Source organism: Erythrolamprus reginae, chromosome 9 (assembly GCF_031021105.1).
Source record: "Erythrolamprus reginae isolate rEryReg1 chromosome 9, rEryReg1.hap1, whole genome shotgun sequence".
Taxonomy (NCBI): Eukaryota; Metazoa; Chordata; class Lepidosauria; order Squamata; family Dipsadidae; genus Erythrolamprus; species Erythrolamprus reginae.
In genome coordinates this window covers 30,867,000-30,891,258 of record NC_091958.1, presented here as the reverse complement: position 1 = coordinate 30,891,258, position 24,259 = coordinate 30,867,000, and the positions used below count along the sequence as shown (strand labels likewise).

Genomic DNA, 24,259 nt, shown 5'->3' with positions numbered 1-24,259 from the left:
ATAGATGGATGGACGTACGGACAGATAGATAATGGATAGATGGATGGATGGATGGACAGATAGATAGATAATGGATAGATGGATGGATGGACGGATAGGTAATGGATAGATGGATGAAGGGATGGATGGATGGACGGATAGATAATGGATAGATAGATAGATACATTGATATATAATGGATGGATGGATAGATAGATAGTTAGATGTGTTTGCCAGTCCCTCAGCTGCTCTCTCGTCCTCAGGCAAAGCCGCCGGGCGCGTCCAGGGGGTGAGCCCAGCACAGCCAGTTTCTTGTGTCATTGCAAAGGATAGGCAGTCAACCTCTCTCTCTCTCTCTGTCTCTCTCTCTCACACACACACTCCCCCCTCTCTCTTTCCCTCCTCTCTTTCTCTTTCTTTTTCCGATGGGAAGGAGGGGCGAAGAGGACTCAGAGTGGTTTCTCCTGGACGGGGCTGCTCAGGATTAGAGGGAGGAGAAGCAGCGGCCGGATTAGGACTCCGGATCATTACTTCAATTGGGCGCCACTTCTTTGTCCGGGCTCCAGAGGAGAAGGAAGGGGGCATCTTGTCAAGGGAGCCTTATCTGAAGCTTTAGCACCGGGATTCTCCTTTGCCATCACCGAAAACTTCTCACCCCTCCTTCACGCATAATAAGGATCCCTTGCCTTTTATTCTTTCAGCCACCCTTATTCCTCACGTTCTAGGATCCCCTGCCATTTATTCTTTCGGCCACCCGTATTATTTACGTTCCAGGATCCCCTGCCATTTATTCTTTCAGCCACCCGTATTCTTTACATTCCAGGATCCCCTGCCATTTATTCTTTCAGCCACCCGTATTGTTTACGTTCCAAAATCCTCTGCCATTTATTCTTTCAGCCACCCGTATTATTTACGTTTCCAGGAATCGCCCCCACCCCCCGGTCATTTCTTCCTCAACCCGCCCTCTTTCGCTGCCCCTCCGCACCCTCTGTTCGCCTCACTTCTAAAATTTTGGATTTTCCTATTGGCTTGCACGCATTATTCGCTTTTCCATTGACTCCTATGGGATACATTGTTTCATCTTACGAAGTTTTCACCTTACGAACCTCATCCTGGAACCAATTAAGTTCGTAAGATGAGGCATTACTGTATAAGATGCACTATTTCCCCCCTAAAGAGGGTGAAAAATGTCGGCGCATCTTATATACCAAATGCAGCCATTTTTGCTGTCCCAAAGCTCTGCCCCCATGTCCTATTTTTGCAAAAAATTGGCCCGTTTTTGACAAAAATGGGGTGGGCAATGGGTCTGGGAAGCCCGCAGAGCGCTCCTGGGGACTGGCAAAAAATGGCCAATTTTTCACAAAAATTGGGGCATTTTTGTCCCTTAGCACCCAGTTCTCTGAAGGCTTTCTAGACCCTTTGCTCACCCAATTTTTGTGAAAAAAGGGGCGAAAAATGTGTAATTTTTTCACAAAAATTGGTGTTTTTGCGTTCTAACTTATTTATTTATTTATTTTATTTATTAATTGGATTTCTATGCCACCCCTCTCTGAGGACTTGGGGTGGCTTATATTAATTACCCCATCTAGCATGATTGGAGGAGTCTTAAAGCTGTCAAGTTTGAAGTTTGTAAAAAGTGTACATGGTTGTAAAAAACACACATTTGTAAAATGTATTCTGCTACACTGGTATTTTACTAAATAATATATTACTACACCATTTGGTTCAGAATACGTTTTTCCTTGCTTTCCACCTCTAAAATCTAAGTGCGTCTTATTTTCCAGAGCATCTTATACACTCTGAAAAAATACAGTAATACATAAACAATATTACTAATCACTCAAATTTCTATTCCCTTACAATAACATCAAATAACTATCATTTATCACTATCTATATCTCTAACTATAACTATAACCTATCTTCCAGATACACAAAATAAATAAGCAAACAAATAAATGAATATTATCTCTTATTATACTTCTTAATTTTAGGCCATACTCCTCCATCTCCTCAAATTATATCTTCAATTAATTCAAAATTTAATTTAATTTAATCCATCATGTACCAATCTAATATAGAATTATTAATCTATCAAACATTTTAACTAATTATGCTGACTAATTATATAAATTGATACATAACTATTAACACAAATATAAAACAATAATTCTTAAAAAAATGATATTCCATCAATCATCCATTTTCTTTTAATCTCTCAAAAATTCAATTTCTTGTAAATTTTTCTCTCCCAACCCCTTCTCTTAACTTTTTATTTTTGTACCAATAACTTTTTTTCCAAATTCCCTTTCTTCCTTTTGAATATATTATTTGTGTAGGTCTACTCTCAATTCCTCCTAGTCTATTCTCCCTATTACTCCCTTTTAATTGCTTCGTCTGATACCCATGCTCCCCTCTTGCTTTTTTCTTATAATTGTAAATCCCAGTGTAATCAATCTCTTTCTTTATTTTCAATTCTCTTCATTTTTTACCACTGTAAATCCTAGTATTATCATCAATCTGTTTTTATTGTCATTCTCTTTTTATCTTTGTAATCTCCTCGTTCTTCATTTTCATTTCCTACCATTGTTAATTCTAAATGTCTTTATAATCCAGTTTCATTTCTGTTTCCATCTCTGATTTCCAAAGGATAATTTTTTATATCTTCATAAATGTATTTTAACATCCCAGTCAATTCTTCACCAATGCAGAGCTCCATATTGTCAAGTTCACAATTCACAAATTTTTTATTTGAAGCTCAAGTCCATATAGTCTAGTGAGGGTGAACCTATGGCAAATGAGCCACAGGTGACACACAGAGGCATATCTGAGGGCAGGTGAGGCACTGCCCTCTGTCAGCCCCAGCATGCAATGGCCAGCTGATTTGGGGCCTTCTTTTCAGCCATTTTTCCTCTCCTCAGACTTTGGGAAAAGCCTCCTGAAGACAGGGGATGGTGAAAAACGGCCCAATGGGCCAACCGGAAGTTTGTAACGGGTTTGCGTAACAACAATGGGAGCTGCTTAGTTACTGCCATGAAAAGAGTAATAACCTTTGGTCAGTCACATGGCCGGTTTTACAACCTGTTTTGTGACTGTCATGGACAGGCTCCGTGATTATTCTGAATTTGAAATAATGACTGTTACTGAAAATCTCTTCCGCGACTTCATCGCTATTTGACACATCGCTCTGAAATGGTCCAGGAAGCAACGTGAGCAAGAGATTCCTGGAACTAAGAGCGAGGAAAATAAATAAATACATACAAATGATAACGTTGAGGGCTCTTAGCTCCAGTAAAATTGCTTAAAATTCATGACTTGCATATCTTTTGATTTTTTATTTGCTAGAGCTGTCTCAAGTTTGCAAAGAGCAAGTAACTTGGATGAACGCCGCTGTACATCTATCAAAATGATTGATGGACAACTTGATTTGGTAATCAAAAGCCAAATTGCATCTTTTGACATTTCAATGAAAACTCTTTATCTGCAATGTCGTAATGTCAGTCTTTTGGCCATGGTGGGAGCATTGGAAAGATACATTTATAGCCCCATAAGTGGTCCAGCGGATTGAAGGCCTGATTGCAGTTGTCATCTGTGAACGGATAGCCTAAAGACTTTGTGTAGACAAGTGTAATGAAATAAATATGGGTCTCAAAATAAATATGGTTTTCGCTTATATAGAGCACGGTGGGTTAAAATAAAAAATGATAGTTATACAAATGTATCAGAAATATATACATATATATTGAATAATATTTGCCTTAGACAAGTATATATAGAATTGTAACTATTGTTATAATGGAATGTGTTGGTCCTATTTTTTTTCACTTTTTGGTTATATGTTTCGTTTTATGCATTCTTTTTTCCCTTTCTCTTTGACAATAGTGATATTACTATTATTAAATTTATAAAAATCAATCTTACCAGACCTTTTAATCTCAGTCTTTATCTTTTTGTTTTGCTTGATTGCAGCCTGAGCACACCCAAAGTTGCAATCTGTTTTTTTCTTATTGGTCAGCCCAAACACACCATGTCATGACAGGTGGCAATCAAACATCAAACTGAATGAAAAAGGCAGGAGTGGAAGGATAAAACATCTGTTCTACAAGTCTAGCAGTGAAGGCATCAAGCTGGGAACCAGGAGATAGTGAGTTCTAGCGTTAGGCACGAAAACCATAAGTCTTTGGCATTGATGCAGCTGAGTGACTTTGGACCAATCTCCAGGAGACAATGAATTCTAGTTCCCCTTTAGACACAAAAGCTGGATGGTTAATTTTGGGCTAATCACTAGGAGACGGAGAATTCTAGTCGTGCCTTAGAAATGAAAACTGGCTGGATGACTTTGAGCCAGTCATTCTCTCCAAGCACAACCCACCTCACAGGGTTGTTCTTGGAGGGAAAAGTAGAGGAAGAAGGAGAGTAAGATCTGCTCACTACTTTCTGTTATTTATAAAAAGAGTAAATGTGGGATTAAATAAGAAATAAAAATCCCTGCCTCTGGAAGAGAATTTGAAAGCTTTGGCTCAGAGGACTCTCCATCCAGGAGAAAGACCTAAGCCTTGTTTGGTCTCCAATGAAGTGAAACATCTCTCCAAATGTTAAATTTGTGTGTGTGCCACATGCCATTGTGGGCCGAGTGCCACGCGGAATTGTCAACCATCCCTGCCAAACATTTGGGAGAATTACTAATATTGAAAGAGATTAGAGACAGCCAACCTTTGATGGCTAAGTAGTCTGGAGACCTTAGAAGGGGAACGAAGTGAGCAGATGGCAAGGCTGTGTGCAACAACACCTATCTCTTGAATTAACCACCTGCCTGGTCTCTGGAAGCCAACAGCAAATGTCTGGACCAGGCACAGTCACTAAGACAAACACAGTCCAATTTTGTGAAGCATAGAGATGTATCTGTACTGAGGTTAGTGGCAGTGTTCTCAAACTAGGATACTGAGCTGGGAAAAGTCATCTTTATTCTTTTCAAATACCAAGTTACTTCAATCCAACAGCAATGCTGGACCACATTAATTTTGTCTGAATGTTCAAAGAGATTTTCCATCATCCGAGTTAGCCCAAAGGTACTTTTTTCCTAACTCTACTTTACTCCACTCTGTTCTGCTCAGTTCTGTTCTGCTCTACTCCACTCCAGTCTATTCTATTTTATTCTATTCTGTTCTATTCCAGTTTACTCTATTCTATTCAGATTCTGTTCTGTCTAAATGAGCCACCAGTAGTAATTAAAGATCACACAAACTCAACTGACAGTATAGTATAAGATATATTGTTTAAAAAATGTCAGAAGTATAAAATGGTTAATACCCAAAGAAAGTTTTAGTCCATTCTGGCAGTGTTCCCAGACAAATGACTCTGAGATAAGAATAGTCTGGGGCCGGAATCCAAAAGATCATTAAGAAATTCTGTTTAAAGTGATTCTGTCAATCAACCAACTCACACTTCTCTGTAAACTCTCTGAAGATCCTGATTGCATGATTTGAAAGATGTCTTCAGGCAGAAATGCTCTTTAGACTTCAGAGCTCACATCCGGCCATGATGGGAATGTTGTCCATCACACTGACTTCTCACAAGAGTTTCCCTTTATATAGCCACAAGACATGACCAAGTGTTCCATTGAACTACTAACGCACAGACCCTTCTCAAATACTCTTGTCTGCTAATACTTCTTCTCTCTTGCGTTTAACAGGAGTTTCTCCTCATTCTCCGATTCATCCTCCTCCTCTTCACTCTCACTCAACACCAACTGTAAAGGCACCACAGTCTCTGATTGGCTTCAAATCACTAACTCCTTATCCTCTTCACTTTCAGACTTGGATGTCAAGAACACTGGCCTAGGATACCAATATGCATCCGTCTCTTGATCCTCAAAATCCGTGATCAGCTGAGCGGGACATGGACCAGCCAAAACAGATACTATCTACTCCGTAAGACCGCAATAGGATTAGGACTCAACATAGCAGGTGCACTGCAGCTGAACCAAGAGGTTCAGTTTAGATTCTATCTACCCCTGAAGACCTTAATAGGACTAGGACCTGTTCTTCTGGTGTGTTTCAACCGCCCGTAATTACAGGGTAATTAGTCCAGGAAGACACACAGCACACGATAAAAGGAAAACCCAAAAGTTTTTATAAACAGAAAAACAGAAACAGCTCCCTTTTTAAAAATCAAAGGAATTTTCTGGTATACACAAGGCACAGGTTAAATGCAATCCAATTGCTCACCCAATAACTGGGAAATTGAGTCCAATTCTAAAGTCCAGAGAGTCCACACACAATCTTGAACAGCACACAAACCATGATCTTGATGAAACAATGAATCAGATAAAACTGCCACAAGGCTAAACCAGCACGCTGTTCTTTTTATCTGTAGCACTAATTACAGCAGCCCCACCCAACCACAGGTGGCCTCATTTTCTCTTGTAATAATCCTTCAGTTGTTGTCTCCTATGCATCACTCTACGCATATCTGGATGTGTCGTTAATTCTTGTTCAGAATCCAAGGATGATACAGATGATTGATCTCCCCCTGGGCTGTCTGCCAATCTCCCCTCTTCCCTGTCACCCACACTTCCTTGGTCAGAGCAGGCTTCGTCGGCAGATTCCATCAGGAGCAAAACAAGCCTGCGGCATGTGGCTGTTTCCCCCACATCCACCTGCACATTCCTTGGAGCAGGAGCTGGGCCAGAGCTAACCACAACAGAACCCAACATGGCAGTTGCACTAATCTCCTCCATAAATGGGAAAAGCACTTGTAGCTGTGGTGCTCCAAAAGCAGACAGTGTGACATATTGTGGAATGGCGTCCTCTGAATGCATACAAGGGAAACCTCAGAGGCTTTCTGCCTGCAACTCCATTGCATCTTGACTTTATAAGTAGTCTACCTTTGAATTTGTAAATAGAGTAAATAGTTTCAGATTTGTTCGCTGAGAATGTAATCATGATGTGCTTTTTAAGATTGTGGCCATGCACTAAATAAATAAATAGCTTCTTCTACCAGGCCCCCTTGCATGGAGAGCTTCTTCCAAGAGCTTATTAGTATCCTACCTTAGACTACCACTAAGTATCACTAAGTATCTTATGATTCTTGATGAATATATTTCATTTTTTCTTTATGTATATTGATAGCATATGCACCAGAGACAAATTCCTCGTGCGTCCAATCTCATTTGGCTAATAAAGAATTCTATTCTATTCTATTTTACTCCCATTCCCATTCTTCATTCCAATATTCCATTCCATAGGCTGCTCACTCAGTCTGCTGCTAGATTTCATCCAATATCACAGTGTTTCTCAACCTTGGTGTCTTTAAGAGGGGTGGACTTCAACTGCCAGACTTCCCCAGCCAGCTTTGCCATCTCCAAGGTTGAGAAACAATGCAATACCAAATCAGTAAAATGTCCTTCCATCCCAAACTCTCAAGGCAATTGTGAAAGCTGGGCAGAGCTAACCATGCAAAGCACTGAACCATGTAAACCTAGAACCTTCCCAACACATTCAGATACTCACCTAGGACTTTATCATGGTCAGGAGCTGGGTCCAGTTTCAATCTTTTTACACTGTTGGCACCTTCTGAACTGTAAAGAAACATAAATTCAAAGAATGGACCTTAAATTAGTTCCTTTGTGGAAAACAGGCAAGTAGAAAGATGCAGTCAGAGGCTCAGATCATACTAAGGTTCAGATGCCACGGCTAGCTGAAGTTGTACATCATTCCTCCATAAATGGCGAGTTATTCCTGCAGATGTTTCATGACCAGATTAGGGAACATCATCAGTGCTTCTCATGCTGTTACTAGCCTGATAATGAACCACCACAAGAAGAGAAACTTAAGAGTGCTACCCTTAGCTTATCACAGTATAAGACAATTTAGAAAAATCAATCAGTAGAACAACTTTCCTTCAAAAGTTGTGGGTGCTCCAACACTGGAGGCTTTTAAAGAAGAGACGGTATAACCGTTAGTCTGAAATGGTATAGGGTTTTCTTCCTGAGTAGAAGGTTGGATTAGAAGATCTCCAGGGTCGTCCCCCCCGACTCTATTACACTGGTCAACAGAAAAAAATAATCAGCAAAAGTAATCTGTCTGTTTTATGGATTTGATGTGCTGATTCCCAAAATATGCTTAGTTTTGCTCTATCACATAAAGTTTCTGATATAGAAGCATTTTGTTATTTTCAATGTAGAACTTCTTGCATCGACAGAACAATCTTCTTCATGATGATGTCAAAGAAACAGAAATAACAGTGTAACACAATTTTTCAGTTGATGGACCAATGATGTACTGTAACAATTTGAATGGCCTCTGAAGAATTTAACCAAGAGTATTTTGTTGCAGATTGGCGATTGTTTATTGACTCTTTGCAGAGAAGTTTGAAAGCAGTGTTGCTTCACAATGGAAATATAAAACCATTACTCCCTGTTGCTCACTCATGTCATCTAAAGGAAAGTTATGAAAATCTGTCAGTTATTTTGTATAGAAACATAGAAACATAGAAGTCTGACGGCAGAAAAAGACCTCATGGTCCATCTAGTCTGCCCTTATACTATTTTCTGTATTTTATCTTAGGATGGATATATGTTTATCCCAGGCATGTTTAAATTCAGTTACTGTGGATTTATCTACCACGTCTGCTGGAAGTTTGTTCCAAGGATCTACTACTCTTTCAGTAAAATAATATTTTCTCATGTTGCTTTTGATCTTTCCCCCAACTAACTTCAGATTGTGTCCCCTTGTTCTTGTGTTCACTTTCCTATTAAAAACACTTCCCTCCTGAACCTTATTTAACCCTTTAATATATTTAAATGTTTCGATCATGTCCCCCCTTTTCCTTCTGTCCTCCAGACTATACAGATTGAGTTCATTAAGTCTTTCCTGATACGTTTTATGCTTAAGACCTTCCACCATTCTTGTAGCCCGTCTTTGGACCCGTTCAATTTTGTCAATATCTTTTTGTAGGTGAGGTCTCCAGAACTGAACACAGTATTCCAAACGTGGTCTCACCAGCATTCTATATAGCGGGATCATAATCTCCCTCTTCCTGCTTGTTATACCTCTAGCTATGCAGCCAAGCATCCTACTTGCTTTCCCTACCGCCTGACTGCACTGTTCACCCATTTTGAGACTGTCAGAAATCATTACCCCTAAATCCTTTTCTTTTGAAGTATTTGCTAACACAGAACTGCCAATACAATACTCAGATTGAGGATTCCTTTTCCCCAAGTGCATTATTTTACATTTGGAAACATTAAACTGCAGTTTCCATTGCTTTGACCATTTATCTAGTACAGTGGAACCCCGACATACGAGCTGCTCTACTTGCGAGCAACTCGATATAAGAGCTGGGAGGGGAGCAACATTTTTGTTCGTCTCCCGAGCTCACATCTGGGATACGAGCCGAGAGGAGCTGCGCCCCCCTGACGCTTTCGGCAACTTCCGAAGACGCTGGAAGGAAGGAAGGCAATCCAGCGCCCAGCTCCTCTCGGCTCGTATCCCGGCACTTGGTAAGCGGAGAGGCGTTCGCCTCCCCTGCCGCCCCACTCTGGGGGTCCTTGGCTTCTGCTTGGGGGTGAGTGAGAGAAAGGGGGGGAGAGAAAGAGATAGCAAGAGAGAGAAAGTGAGAAGAAGAGATGGAAAGAGGGGGAGAGAGAAAGAGAGAGGGGGGGAGAGAAAGAGAGGGAGAGAGAGAGAGAAGATAAAGGAAGAGGAGAGAGAGAAAGGAAGAGAAAGAAAGAAAGAGGGATAGAAAGAGAGAGAGAGTGAGAGATGCTCAGTGAGCCTTTCTTTGAAGTTGCCTTTCCTTCTTTCTTTCTTTCTTTCTTTCTTTCTCCACCGTGTGTCGGTGTGTCGCGGCTCTCTCCCCATTCTTCTCTTTCCCCCTCTCGGGCTCCGAATGCGGCGGCGGGAAGAGGAAACGAGGCAGTCCCGGATCGCTTGCTTCCCCGGCCAGCAAGCCGGCTCTCTCCATTCTTCTCTTTCCCCCTCTCGGGCTCCGAAAAACGGAGGAAACCCATGGAGATCCAGAGGGGAGAATGGGGCAGGAAAGAGTGCAGAAAAACGGAGGAAACCCATGGAGATCCAGAGGGGAGGATGGGGCAGGAAAGAGTGCAGAAAAACGGAGGAAACCCATGGAGATCCAGAGGGGAGGATGGGGCAGGAAAGAGTGCAGAAAAACGGAGGAAACCCATGGAGATCCAGAGGGGAGAATGGGGCAGGAAAGAGTGCAGAAAAACGAAGGAAACCCATGGAGATCCAGAGGGGAGGATGGGGCAGGAAAGAGTGCAGAAAAACGGAGGTAACCCATGGAGATCCAGAGGGGATGATGGGGCAGGAAAGAGTGCAGAAAAACGGAGGAAACCCATGGAGATCCAGAGGGGAGAATGGGGCAGGGAAGAGTGCAGAAAAACGGAGGAAACCCATGGAGATCCAGAGGGGAGGATGGGTCAGGAAAGAGTGCAGAAAAACGGAGGAAACCCATGGAGATCCAGAGGGGAGGATGGGGCAGGAAAGAGTGCAGAAAAACGGAGGAAACCCATGGAGATCCAGAGGGGAGGATGGGGCAGGAAAGAGTGCAGAAAAACGGAGGAAACCCATGGAGATCCAGAGGGGAGGATGGGGCAGGAAAGAGTGCAGAAAAACGGAGGAAACCCATGGAGATCCAGAGGGGAGGATGGGGCAGGAAAGAGTGCAGAAAAACGGAGGAAACCCATGGAGATCCAGAGGGGAGAATGGGGCAGGAAAGAGTGCAGAAAAACGGAGGAAAAAAGCGCTTTCCCAGGCAGCCGGCTTGCTGGCCGGGGAAGCAAGCGATCTGGGACTGCCTCGTTTCCTCTTCTCGCTGCCGCATTCGGAGCCCGAGAGGGGGAAAGAGAAGAATGGAGAGCCGCGCGCAAGAGGCGGACGCCGCTGCCGCCTCAACAGCAGCCACGGGAGGGGAGTCGCAATCACACCGATGGTGGGGTTTGCCCCCTTTACCCCGCCCGCTCCTTTCCCCCATTTGCTTGGAAGCTGGCTGCTGGGAAGCCCCCCCCCCCCCCTGCCCGGCTGTCACCTTTTAAAACAGCCCCCGGGCTATTTTAAAAGGTGACAGCCGGGCGGCAGCGGTTTTTTTTGTTGTTGCACGGATTAATTGACTTTACATTGTTTCCTATGGGAAACAATGTTTCGTCATACGAGCTTTCCGACTTACCAGCCTCCTTCCGGCACCAATTAATCTCGTAAGTCGGGGTTCTACTGTAAAGCTAAATCATTTACCATATTACAGACCCCTCCAGGAATATCAACCCTATTGCACACTTTAGAGTCATCGGCAAATAGGCAAACTTTCCCTACCAAACCTTCCCCTATGTCACTCACAAACATATTAAAAAGAATAGGACCCAGAACAGACCCTTGTGGCACACCGCTTGTAACCTGACTCTGCTCAGAATACTCGCCATTAACAATAACTCTCTGATGTCTACGCTTCAGCCAGCTGCAAATCCATTGAACTATCCAGGGATTAAGTCCAATCTTCACTAATTTATCTATCAGCTCTTTATGTGGAACCATATCAAAGGCTTTGCTGAAGTCCAGGTAGGCAATATCCACGGCACCACCTTCATCCAACACCTTTGTGACATAGTCAAAGAAATCAATGAGATTAGTCTGACATGATTTGCCTTCAGTAAAGCCATGCTGATTTGGGTCCAATAAGTTATTGTTTTTTAGGTGCTGATTTATCCTCTTTTTGAGTAGAGTCTCCATCATTTTAACTACAACTGATGTCAAGCTAACTGGCCTGTAGTTACCAGCTTCTTCTCTACTGCCCTTCTTGTGAATAGGCACAACACTGGCCATTCCCCAATCCTCAAGAACTTCTCCTGTTAACAAGGATTGGTTAAACAAATCAGTCAGGGGGGTAGTAATGACAGATCTGAGTTCTTTAAGAACTCTGGGGTGGATGCCATCTGGACCCATTGCCTTATTTATCTTTAATCGTTCAAGTTCTTCTAAGACATCGGCTTCTAAGATCACTGGAGCTGAATCCGTACAGCTGGAAGCAATGCCTTATCCCTCTATAGTATTATTTTGTACGGTGTCTTTTGAGAAAACTGAACAGAAGTAGCTATTGAAATGGTCAGCGATCTTCTTATTCCCATTAATGCATGTATTATTCCCGGTACTAAGTTTCGTGATGCCGCAGTTTTTCTTCTTCTTATCACTAATATATCTGAAGAAGGTTTTATCCCCCTTCTTTACAGATTTGGCAATTTCTTCCTCTTTTGAGGCATTAGCAGCATATATTATCTGTTTCGCCTCCTTCTGTCTCATTTTATACACCTCCCTATCAGCTATACTTCCAGACTCTTTATACCTCCTATAGGCGGCCTTTTTTTCCTTGACTATAACCCTTACATCATTGCTAAACCATAGCAGTTTCTTCTTCCTTTTACCTTTAGTTATTTGTCTTACATACAGTCCAGTGGCTTTTAAGATGGCCTTTTTTAATACAGTCCACTGGGTGCTCGCTCCTGCCATTTTATCCCTCCCCTTTAATTCATTTTCTAAATATTCCCCCATTGCATTAAAATTTGTTTTTCTGAAATCCAATACTTTGGTTGCATTATAGGATTGCTCACAATTAGTTTTTACATCAAACCACAAACATAGATGGTCACCGCATCCTAAATTTTCTCCCACCTTGACATCTGAAACCCAATTCCCATTCGTAAAAACTAAATCTAGAATATTCTCCCCTCTAGTTGGTGTCTTAACCAGCTGTGCCAGAGCTGCTCCTGTAAAGGCCTCTACTATATTCTTACTTTTGCATGTAAGGGCACTGGGGATATTCCAGTCAACATCAGGCATGTTGAAATCACCCATAACCACAATATCTCCCTTTACTGCCATTTGGGTAATTTCATCCACCATCTTGTTGTCATATTCCTCGGATTGCCCTGGAGGCCTATAGATCACCCCAATTCTAATGACAGAACCTTCTTTATTTTGCATGCAAATCCAGAGAGTCTCTAGATCTTGACATGTATTGTGAATTAGTGTTGTTTTTAGACTTTCTTTAATATAAATGGCTACTCCACCTCCCCTTCTCTCTATTCTATCCTTCCTATACAGTGTATATCCTGGTATGGATATTTCCCATTCATTAGAATCCTTAAACCATGTCTCAGTTATGGCAACCAGGTCCAAATTATCTCTATATATTATGGCCATTAATTCACAGAGCTTGTTGCTCAAGCTTCGAGCATTCGTGCACATTACCCGAAGAACATTATTTTCATTATTAGTTTGCCCCTTATCATCAACAACTACATCTATTTCATTTGCAGCTCCCTTTTCATAAGCTTCCAAAAACTGCTTTATCCTCATTGGTCGGGGACAGAAATCACCCACATCAGTTACATCTCTGTCCCCTTTACCTAGTTTAAATGCCTGTCCAAAAAAGTTCTGAATTCCTCACCGAGCACCTGGGTACCTCTGTATGATGGATGCAAACCATCCCTCTTAAACAACTCCCTATTAGACCACCTACTGACATCATGACTTACATAGCCAAAACCTTCAGCATTACACCACTGCCTTAACCACACATTAAACTCTCTGATACACATTGTTTTATCCTCTTGGCCACAAACCGGTAACACCTCTGAGAAAGTCACTGAATCAGTTATTTTACCCAGCTCCACACTTAGACATTGAAAATCTCTTTTTACTACATTAACATTTCTCTGGGACAAATCATTTGTGCCAAGATGCACCACCACATCAACGTTATTACCTTTACTCACAGCCTCAACAATGTTTGTAATCCGCCTCCTGTCCCTGCTGGCAGTGGCCCCTGGGAGACACCTCAGCACCTTCACCACATCCTTGCTCTGTCCCAAATCAATACCTCTAACAGTCGAATCACCCACAAGAAAATGTGTCCTCTTTTTATTTCTAACTGCACTTGATGGTTTGGTGACATTTACGACAACTTCCCCTTTGAACATCCCCTCATTCTCTGCCTGAGGGACCTTGCTAATATCTCCAACATCCTTACTATTTAAATCCGCAAGAACATTATAGGAATTCGATACAGAGAGACCAAAATTGCTGTTTTTGCTCAACTGCACGCAATCTTCCTGAACCAACAGTTGTCCACACAGCCCTCCTCCTCGGGGGGCGCTGTGGAAGTGGAGGCTGGACACATGGCTGCATTACAGCACGTGGCTGGGACAATCTTTCCACTTCCGACTGCAAGCTACAAACTAAGGACTGCAATCTAGAGATCTCACCATCTAACCTAGATGTCCTTATGCAAAGAGGGCAGTACCCCAAGTTCCACAAGGTACTACGGAAGACAACAGCCAAACAACTGTTACACTGCACCAAGCCAGTCATCTTAACAATGTATTGAAATACAAGTACTTAGCAAGAAAATCAATAACCCCTATTGTTACCAAACTTTGCTGATTTTGGTTTATAGTTATATGATTCTCGCGCCGTTAGGCGCGCGGGCCACTACCTTCTTCTCTCTTTCTCTGTGATCTGAAAGTGCAAATTAAAATGGCTTTTTCCTGCCTTTTATACTTCCCAGTCTAATCCTGCCCCAGCCTAATCTGATTGGTCTGTGTTTGAAAACAAACTGCCAAAAAAATTGTCTGTTACAGTCAGTTATATCTGCCCCTTCTCCTTGAATTCAAAAAATGCAAAAAGCAAAATGCAAAAAGTAAAAAGCACTACCTTCTTCTCTCCTTCTCTGTGATCTGAAAGTGCAAATTAAAATGGCTTTTTCCTGCCTTTTATACTTCCCAGTCTAATCCTGCCCCAGCCTAATCTGATTGGTCTGTGTTTGAAAACAAACTGCCAAAAAAATTGTCTGTTACAGTCAGTTAAATCTGCCCCTTCTCCTTGAATTCAAAAAATGCAAAAAGTAAAATGCAAAAAGTAAAAAGCACTACCTTCTTCTCTCCTTCTCTGTGATCTGAAAGTATGCTGAAAGTATTGTATGCTATACAATATAAGCATCATCAATGGAATATCAGTGGAGATTCGAAAGTGATTGGTCTGCTAATGGGAATGCAAGGAGCTTTCACAAAATATTGTTGCTTCTTGTGTTTGTGGGACAGCACAAATGCAGTAGAGCAGCGGTCCCCAAACTACGGCCCACGGGCCGGATGCGGCCTGCTGAGGCCATTTATCCGGCCCGTGGCAGCGTACGCGATTTTACCAGTCTATATAAGCTCCCGAATCTCCCGTCCATTCTGCTGCTGAGCATCTGGCGGCGGCAAGGAGGAGGAGGAAAGCCAGGGGGCGGGGAGGAAAGTGGGCTTGCAATTGGGGCCTTTCTTTGCCGCCTTTAGGGAGAGAAACTGTTGCTGCCCTATGGCATAGCAGAAACAGTTCCTCTCCCTAAAGGCGAGAAAGAAAGGGGCCAATTGCAAGCCCGTTTTCCTCCCCGCCCTCTGGCTTTCCTCCTCCTTCTCCTCCAAACGCTCAGATGCAGTCCGTCTTGGTCCCTCCAGTGCTGCTCTTTTTTTCCTCAGGGATTTTGCACCGGTGAGGTTTGCGCGCCTTTGGGCACTTTTGGCGTTGGGGGGGTTTGCTGTGGAGAGGGAGAGAGAGAAAGAAAAAGGGAGAGATAGAAAGGGAGTGAGTGAGAGAGAGAAATAAAGCAAGAAAGAGAGGGAAAGAGAAAGAGCGGGAGAATGCCGCTTTTTTGCTTCTTTGCCGCCCCGCAGGGAGGGCGCTGGCCTCTGCCCTCAGCCTGGAAGCCCTGCAAGAGCAGCTGGAGGTGCTGAAGGCACTGCACGGCAGTACTCCGGGGACATAAGCAAGCCATCAGGACCCCCCCCACACACTAACTGGTTGACAGCCACACCATCCCGGATCGTGGGGAGGGGAGCTCTCCTGCTGCTCGCCCGCTACCCAGGCCTAGCCTCGGCTTACTTGGCCCTGGTGCGGCCGAAGCATGGGGTGGAACAGGCGGCGGCAGCGGCCGCCGCTGCTTCTCCAGGCCCGCCCCCAAGCTGAGCTTCCTTCCACTTCCTTGGAGGCAAAGTCGAGAAGGAACGGCTGTTGGTTTTTGAAGCCTCCGCAGCAGCCCACCGTGGAGATCCCTTCACCCGAATGGAGGCGATGCCGGCAGCAACTTCAAGGGACCAACACCCGGTCCTTCTCGGCGCTGCATTGCTGCAGCCTCCGAGGCCGCCCACCGTGGAGATCCCTTTGCCTGAACGAAGGCGGCGGCGGCCTTGGAGACAGCAGCAACGCAGCGCCAAGAGGGACCGGCTGTTGGTTTTTGAAGCCTCCACAGCTGCCCACCGCAGAGATCCCTTCACCTGAACGGAGGCGATGCTGGCAGCAACTTCAAGGGACCAACACCCGGTCCTTCTCGGAGCTGCATTGGTGCAGCCTCTCAGGCTGCCCACCGCGGAGATCCCTTCGCCCGAACGGAGGTGGCGGCAGCCTCGGAGGCTGCAGCAATGCAGCATCGAGAAGGACCAGCTGTTGGCCCCTTGAAGTCGCCACCGCCGCCTCCATTCGGGCAAATTTGGGGGGTTCCTGAAACTCCCGTCCACTCACCGCGGAGGAGGAGGTGGGGAGGAGGATTTGAGATGAGCTTCCTTCCGCTTCCTTTGAGGCGGCAGGTGAGCTTTGCAGCTTTGCCTCCAAGAAAGTACAAGGAAGCTCAGCTTGGGGGCGGGCCTGGAGCAGCAGCCTACTCCGCCCCGTGCTTCGGCCGCACCAGGGCCAAGTAAGCCGAGGCTAGGCCCATCACACCCGGTCCAAGCGCGGGGCCTGGGCAGCGGGCGAGCGGCGGAAGGGCCTCGACGTCGCCTGGCCCGGGAAGTGCTCCCCTCGCCACGATCCAGGATGGTGTGGCCGTCAACCAGTTAGTGCAGTTAGTCCTCTGTCCAACCCTTCTTATAAGAAATCGAAAACTTGCATTATTGAAGCGGAAACTAGGATATGGTGAGTGGCACAAAAGCGACAGAATGACAAAGCGTTAAAGAGACAATTGATTGGTGCTCCTCTGGAGGCTTGGATGGTGTGGATCACTTTGCCAGAAAATTTATCCTTCCTCAGGATATCCCTCTCAAGTGCCATACGGCTAACTCTAGCCACTGGGGATCTGGCTGCAACACTGCCCCCTGCCTGAGAGAGATCCTGTGGTCAGGAATCCTCCAGGGATGGATCACTGACAGGCTGACCAGAACTGCAAGCCGAGGGTTCCAGGGCCAACGAGGAGCAACTAGGAGAATCTCCGCCTCCTCTGCCAGCAGTTTCCTTATCATTCTCTATAAATGAGCTATAAAAGATCTTCCAGTTCTGACCCCATATTGTAAAATCTCTCTCTTTTTAAAAAAGTTCATTGTTTTTTACACAAATACAAAAGATTAAAACAAATATTGTTCACATTTGTCATTTACAGATCATAAGCCATTCTATTACATTACTTATTAACACATCTATATATAATATATATTATTCAAAGGGATATGATAAGTGTGGTAAGTAAAATAGATTACTGAGTAGCTTTGAGAAATAGATACAGAGGTTAAGATGTTGAAAGCTATTACTGCTTATCCATTTGTATTTATGTTTCCTTACTTGTTATCTATATCATGTGTATGTATTTATCTATTTAATCAGTACAACTACATTGTGTCATATTACCCTTTTTCTTTCCTCCATCCATCTATACCAGGTTTTCCACATCTCATCGAATTCTTTGCTATTTGTACCCCTGATTTCCATGGTCATTTTGTCCATTTCTGCACATTTGAAAATCTTGTCTATAATCTTGTTTTCTAATGGGATCTTTTCATTTTTCAATAATACTAATACTACTAATAATAATAATAACAACAACAACAACAACAATCCCCACTGATGGGTACGCCTTGTTGTGATAGTGGGGCTTGTGTGCTTCAATGAAGCTGAGAGCTGTGCCAGCAGTAGTGTAAACTACTGTAAACTACCTTGCCGGAGTGGTCAAAGCAGAGGAGCCAGACTAAACGTACCTAACCCATTTAAACTAATGGAGAGACAAAACAAAAAGAAGTCCATACTGGCTCGGTCGTCGCCCAGGATAAAAAGGACCGTGGTGGCTGCTGTGGAACCTGGGCAGCCATCGACAAATGAGCTACAGGAATAAAACAAACAAAGCTTACAAATCAAAAAGTGGCAGAAATTCTCAATGTCAGAGAATCGCACAATCATGAAGTGTTATTACAACGGAGCCTGAAAAACGTGGATATCAAAGATGGATGTACCAATTATGGAAACAAGAACATGCAGATTCAAAAATAACGGAACTTCGAAGAAAATTACATCATTCCAGTAGAGCAAAAGGGCAATAAAAGACGAAGCAGAGGTACAAAAACCAGCCCCTAATTGATAAAATGATTTTGGAGAACTGTAAGAACAGGAAAACAAACCTATACATGACCTGGATTGACTACAAGAAAGCCTTTGACTCATTGCCACACAGGTGGTTCATAAAATGCCTGGAAGTCATTGGAGTCAATGAAAACATCAGGAAATTCATAGAAAAGGCGATGAAATATTGGAAGACTGAGCTTTTTGTTGGGAATGAAAGCTATGGACTGATCAACATCAGAAGGGGCATCTTCCAGGGGGACTCTTTGTCCCCATTGCTATTCATCATCGCTATAATCCCGCTGTCACTCATCCTACAGAAAACAAACCTAGGCTACCAAACTGCTAGGAATTTACCAAAAATTTCACACCTGCTGTATATGGATGACCTGAAGTTGTACGGAAAATCAGAAACTGAGATACAGTCACTTACCAACACTGTGCAAATCTTCAACAATGACATCAGCATGGAGTTTGGCCTGGATAAATGTGCCACAGTGGCACTGAAAAAGGGGAAAATCACTGAAAGTGAAGGCATTGAAATGCCAAATGGCCAAACCATCAAGTGCCACCAGCCACAAGCCTACAGATACTTGGGCATCTTGCAACTGGATAATATCAAGCATAGTCATGTGAAAACTGTGATCAGCAAAGAGTACATCCAGAGGACCAGAAAAATTTTGAAGAGCAAACTGAATGGTGGCAACACCATCAAGGCTATAAATGCTTGGGCCATATCTGTCATTAGATATACAGCTGGCATAGTGAAGTGGACTCAAACAGAGCTGGACAACTTGGACAGGAAAACCAGCTGGCATAGTGAAGTGGACTCAAACAGAGCTGGACAACTTGGACAGGAAAACCAGAAAATTAATGACGATCCATCATGCACTACACCCCCGCAGTAATGTTGACAGGCTGTATTTACCAAGGAAAATAGGCGGCAGAGGACTTTTGCAAGTGAAGCAGACAGTGGAAGAAGAGAAGCATGCATTAGCTGACTATGTGAAGGAGAGCAAAGAGTCAGCGTTGATGGAGGTCAACAATAGGAAGATTCTCAAGGTGAAGCAAACTAAGGACCAGTACAGGAAAAACTGTAACTCAATGTCATATGGACAGTTGGCGGAACAGAGCATTGCATGACCAGTTCTTGGAGAAGATTGAAGGCAAAGTGAATAAAAAAAAGACCTGGTCGTGGCTTACACGTGGAACACTCAAAAAGGAGACAGAAGGACTAATACTAGTGGCACAAGAACAGGCCATTAGAACAAATGCTGTCAAAGCCAGAATTGAAAAATCAATAGACGATCCAAAGTGCAGACTCTGTAAAGAAACAGATGAAACAATCGATCACATACTCAGCTGCTCCAAAAAGATCGCACAGACTGACTACAAGCATAAACACGATGCTGTGGCACAGAGGATCCACTGGAACGTGTGCCATAACTACCATTTACCAGTGGCAAAGAACTGGTGGGATCATAAGCCCGAAAAAGTGGTCGAAAATGAGCAAGCAAAACTACTGTGGGACTTCCAACTTCAGACTGACCGAATTCTGAAGCATAACACACCAGATATCCTGATTGTGGAGAAAAAGAAAGTATGGATCATCGACATCGCAATCCCAGGAGATAGTAGAATTGAGAAGCAGCTAGAGAAATTAGTGAAATACGAAGATCTAAAAATCGAGCTGCAACGAGTCTGGCATAAGCCAGTGAAAGTGGTCCCAGTGGTACTTGGCACGCTGGGCGCAGTGCCAAAGGATCTCAGCGGACATTTGAAAACCATCGGAATTGACAAAATCTCCACCTGTCAATTGCAAAAGGCCGCTTTACTGGGATCGGCAAACATAATTCACCGCTACAGCGCGCAGTCCTAGGTGCTTTGGAAGCGCCCGACTGGTGATGAAATACGAAATCCAGCATAGTGATCTTGTTTGCTGCGTTGTATTGACATAATAACAACAATGATAACAACAATAACAATAATAATTGATTAGATTTCTATGCTGACCCTCTCCGAAGACTCGGGGCGGCTCACAACAATAACAAAACAGTACAAATCTAATGGTCATATAGTTAGGCATATGATATTCCCGCCACAGTTATTATTTTTCTTCCATATTCCTAATAGCATGCCTTCAGGGATGAATTCAATTTTTTCCTTTGTAATTTCTAGTATTATGTATCATGTTCCAAAATCTTTTTGCTTTGTGACAAGATCACCGTAAGTGAAAGAAGGTGCCGGTCTCCTTATTGCATTTCCATCATGTATTGTTTACTTTTGGATAAATTTTAGCCAATCTTGTAGAGGATAGATACCATCTATAGAATATCTTATAATAATTTTCTTTGTATGCAACAGATTTTGTAATTTTATAGTTGGTATACCATGATTCCTCCCAGTCGGCTAGGTGAATGTTTTGTCCCAAATTTTTCGCCCAAGCGATAGTTGGGCCTTTAACAATCTCTTGTCATTATTGCTGGGAGTGTTAAGTGAAGCCGGTTGACTCCATGTGTGTTAGATAATGCCCACAAACATCTTTGGAGCCAGAACTGCTTTCTCTTTCTCCAGAACCGGCTCCGAAAACACTCCCTCGAAAGATCGCTACCAATGGAAGAATGCAATGAACTTTGGTCTTGCTGGTGACAGCAGATCCCACCTTGTTATCTCCAGGCCCAGTGGCAGAACCAGATTTATTTATTTATTTATATATTTATATATTTATTTATTTAAAAATATTTTTATTGATTTTAAAAAAGACAGACAAGGACATACAACACTAAACATTTAAGGAGCTACCATTGCTCCGCTTGCCTTAGAAGTCTAACTAATACAGAAATATAAAAAAAACCTACCGTATATACTCGAGTATAAGCCGAGTTTTTTAGCCCCAAAAATGAGCTGAAAAACACAGCCTCGGCTTATACTCGGGTCATTGACAAAGTCACCACACGAGGGCGCCATTGCTTGAGCCAGAGCGAGGAGGCACCAGCTTTTGTCCCCTCTGGCACGCTGTAGTTCCTCTCCCTACCTCAAGCAAAGAAGGCAGCCATTTGCAATGGTGAGTCGGATTAAAAAGGCCCCCTGTTGTCAGATTCTCCTCCCCCTCCTTTGAAAGGATTTAAACTGTTTAAAAAATGGTATTTTGTGGTAGTTGTTGTCGTTGCTTGGATAGGATCTAATAATGTGTTATGAGGCAGAGCTAGACAGGAATTCTTTTTCTATCTGTCTATCTATCTATCTATTTTTCTATCTATCTATTTTTCTATCTATCTATCTATCTGTATCTATTTCTTTCTATCTATCTATCTATCTATCTATCTATTTTTCTATCTGTCTGTCTATCTTTATATCTATCTGTCTATCTATCTATCTATCTATCATCTATCTATCTATCTGTATCTATTTCTATCTATCTATTTTTCTATCTAACTATTTTTCTTTCTATCTATCTATCATCTATCTATCTATCTGTATCTATTTCTATCTATCTATTTTTCTATCTAACTATTTTTCTTTCTATCTATCTATCTATCTATCTGTATCTATTTCTATCTATCTATCTATCTATCTATCTATTTTTCTATCTGTCTGTCTGTCTATCTATCTTTCTATCTATATCTATCTATCTATCTATCTATCTATTTCTATCTATCTATCTATCTATCTATTTTTCTGTCTGTCTGTCTGTCTATCTATCTTTCTATCTATATCTATCTATCTATCTATCTATCTATCTATCTATTTCTATCTATCTATCTATCTATCTATTTTTCTGTCTGTCTGTCTATCTTTCTATCTATATCTATCTATCTATCTATTTCTATCTATCTATCTATCTATTTTTCTGTCTGTCTATCTATCTTTCTATCTATATCTATCTATCTATCTATCTATTTCTATCTATCTATCTATCTATCTATCTATTTTTCTGTCTGTCTGTCTGTCTATCTATCTTTCTATCTATATCTATCTATCTATCTATCTATTTCTATCTATCTATCTATCTATCTATCTATCTATCTATCTATCTATCTATCTATCTATCTATCTATTTGGTTTTCTATGCTGATAACCTCACAGCAGCTAGTGCTGAAGCTCTTCTTTGGATACACTTATTTGTTTGTTTGTTTATTTAATTGGATTTGTATGCAATCCCTCTCCAAGGACTCAGGGTGGCTCACAGCATATATAAAAACAGAACAATAATGTAAATCCAATTAATGATGAGAAGGAATCCAGTTTTGAAGGATTTTAACTCTTAGGTTTTAGCTTTGTTCCTGATCGAGCTACTTTTTTTACTTTTTAATTTATTGTTAATATTGTTAATTTGTTTACCCTCTTTTAAATTTACAGAGCTAGTTTACTGGTTTTCTTTAAAATAAATATTCTAAAACATGTCTCAATTAATGTAATTTTATTGTTTTCCATTTTTATAAGTTACCAGTAGCCACTGCATTTTCTAACCTCGGCTTATACTCGGGTCAATACGTTTTCCCAGTTTTTGTGGCAAAAATTGGTGCCTCGGCTTATACTCGGGTCGGCTTATACTCGAGTATATACGGTAACTGTAGTCAGATCAAAGCAGAAATGCCACACATGTAAGTTACATACTTGTTGGATTCAACTCTATATTTATAATATTAAACTTATTAATTAAATTTCTTTATATTTTAAAATATTCTACAGTGATCCCCCGGTTATTGCGTCCCCAACCATTGCGAACAGGGTAATTTGCGATTTTTGAACCCGGAAGTCAAAACACCATCTGCGCATGCGTGCCCTTTTTTTCTATGGGCACACATGCGTAGATGGCGCCCGGCAGATCAGCTGCTGGGCGGCTTCCCTGGGTCTTCCCCCTCTTGCTGGCGGGAGGGCGAGCGGCGGGCATCAGCAAGGAGTTTCCCCACCGCCCACGCAAACTCCTCGCTGCCGCCCGCCCTTCGCCCGCCCACGCCGTTCATTCTCGCCGCTTCCCACCTGAGTCCTGAAGCGAATTCGCTTCAGGACTCAGGTGGAAAGCGGCGAGAGCGAGCGCTAGCGAACGGCTTGTCCGCCGCCCGCTCGGCGTCCCGCGCCCACGCCGTTCATTCTCGCCGCTTTCCAGCTGAGTCCTGAAGCGAATTCGCTTCAGGACTCAGCTGGAAAGCGGCGAGAGCGAGCACTAGCGCCCACGCCGTTCATTCTCGCCGCTTCCCACCTGAGTCCTGAAGCGAATTCGCTTCAGGACTCAGGTGGAAAGCGGCGAGAATGAACGGCGTGGGCGCGGGACGCCAAGCGGGCGGCGGACAAGCCGTTCGCTAGCGCTCGCTGCTTTCCACCTGAGTCCTGAAGCGAATTCGCTTCAGGACTCAGCTGGGAAGCGCGAGCGAGCAGCGCCAGCGAACGGCTTGTCCGCCGCCTGCCTGCCCGCTAGCGAGGAGCCGAAGATTGGGGGCGGCACGGCTGTTTTAAAACGTCGCCGCCGGCATGGGGGGCTTCCTAGCAGCCCCCCAAACCCGGGTTGGGGGTCCGGGGGGTGCTGGCAAGCCCCCCATGCCGGCGGCGACGTTTTAAAACAGCCGCGCCGCCCCCAATCTTCGGCTCCTCGCTAGCGCTGCGGAAGTAAAAACACCATCTGCACATGCGCAGATGGTGTTTTTACTTCCGCAGCGCTACTTCGCGAAAACCCGCTCGTTGCGGGGGGTCCTGGAACGGAACCCTCGCAATGAGCGGGGGATCACTGTATACTTATACAAAAGGAAAGGGGAGAAATTATTAGTAATACAAAAAAAAGAGAAATGAAAGAATATACATTTCTAAGTTAGTTATACTATATACTATTTCATTCTATCTTATAGTTAATTATTAATACCATTTTTAAAATTCCACCAGTCATATACTTTATTCCATATTTTATAAAATTCTGTTTCA

At 43.1% G+C, this 24,259-nt stretch overlaps 1 protein-coding gene across 3 annotated transcripts in view; it reads right to left on the bottom strand.

Annotated features, from left to right (window-relative positions):
• PSME3IP1 (proteasome activator subunit 3 interacting protein 1) overlaps positions 1-24,259 on the bottom strand; it is a 68,721-nt gene that overhangs the window by 5,255 nt on the left and 39,207 nt on the right. For all 3 annotated transcript variants that reach the window (XM_070760759.1, XM_070760757.1, XM_070760760.1), the window contains one exon: positions 7,490-7,557. In XM_070760759.1, coding sequence (XP_070616860.1) covers positions 7,490-7,557 — 68 coding nt within the window. The remainder of the gene's footprint in view (positions 1-7,489; positions 7,558-24,259) is intronic.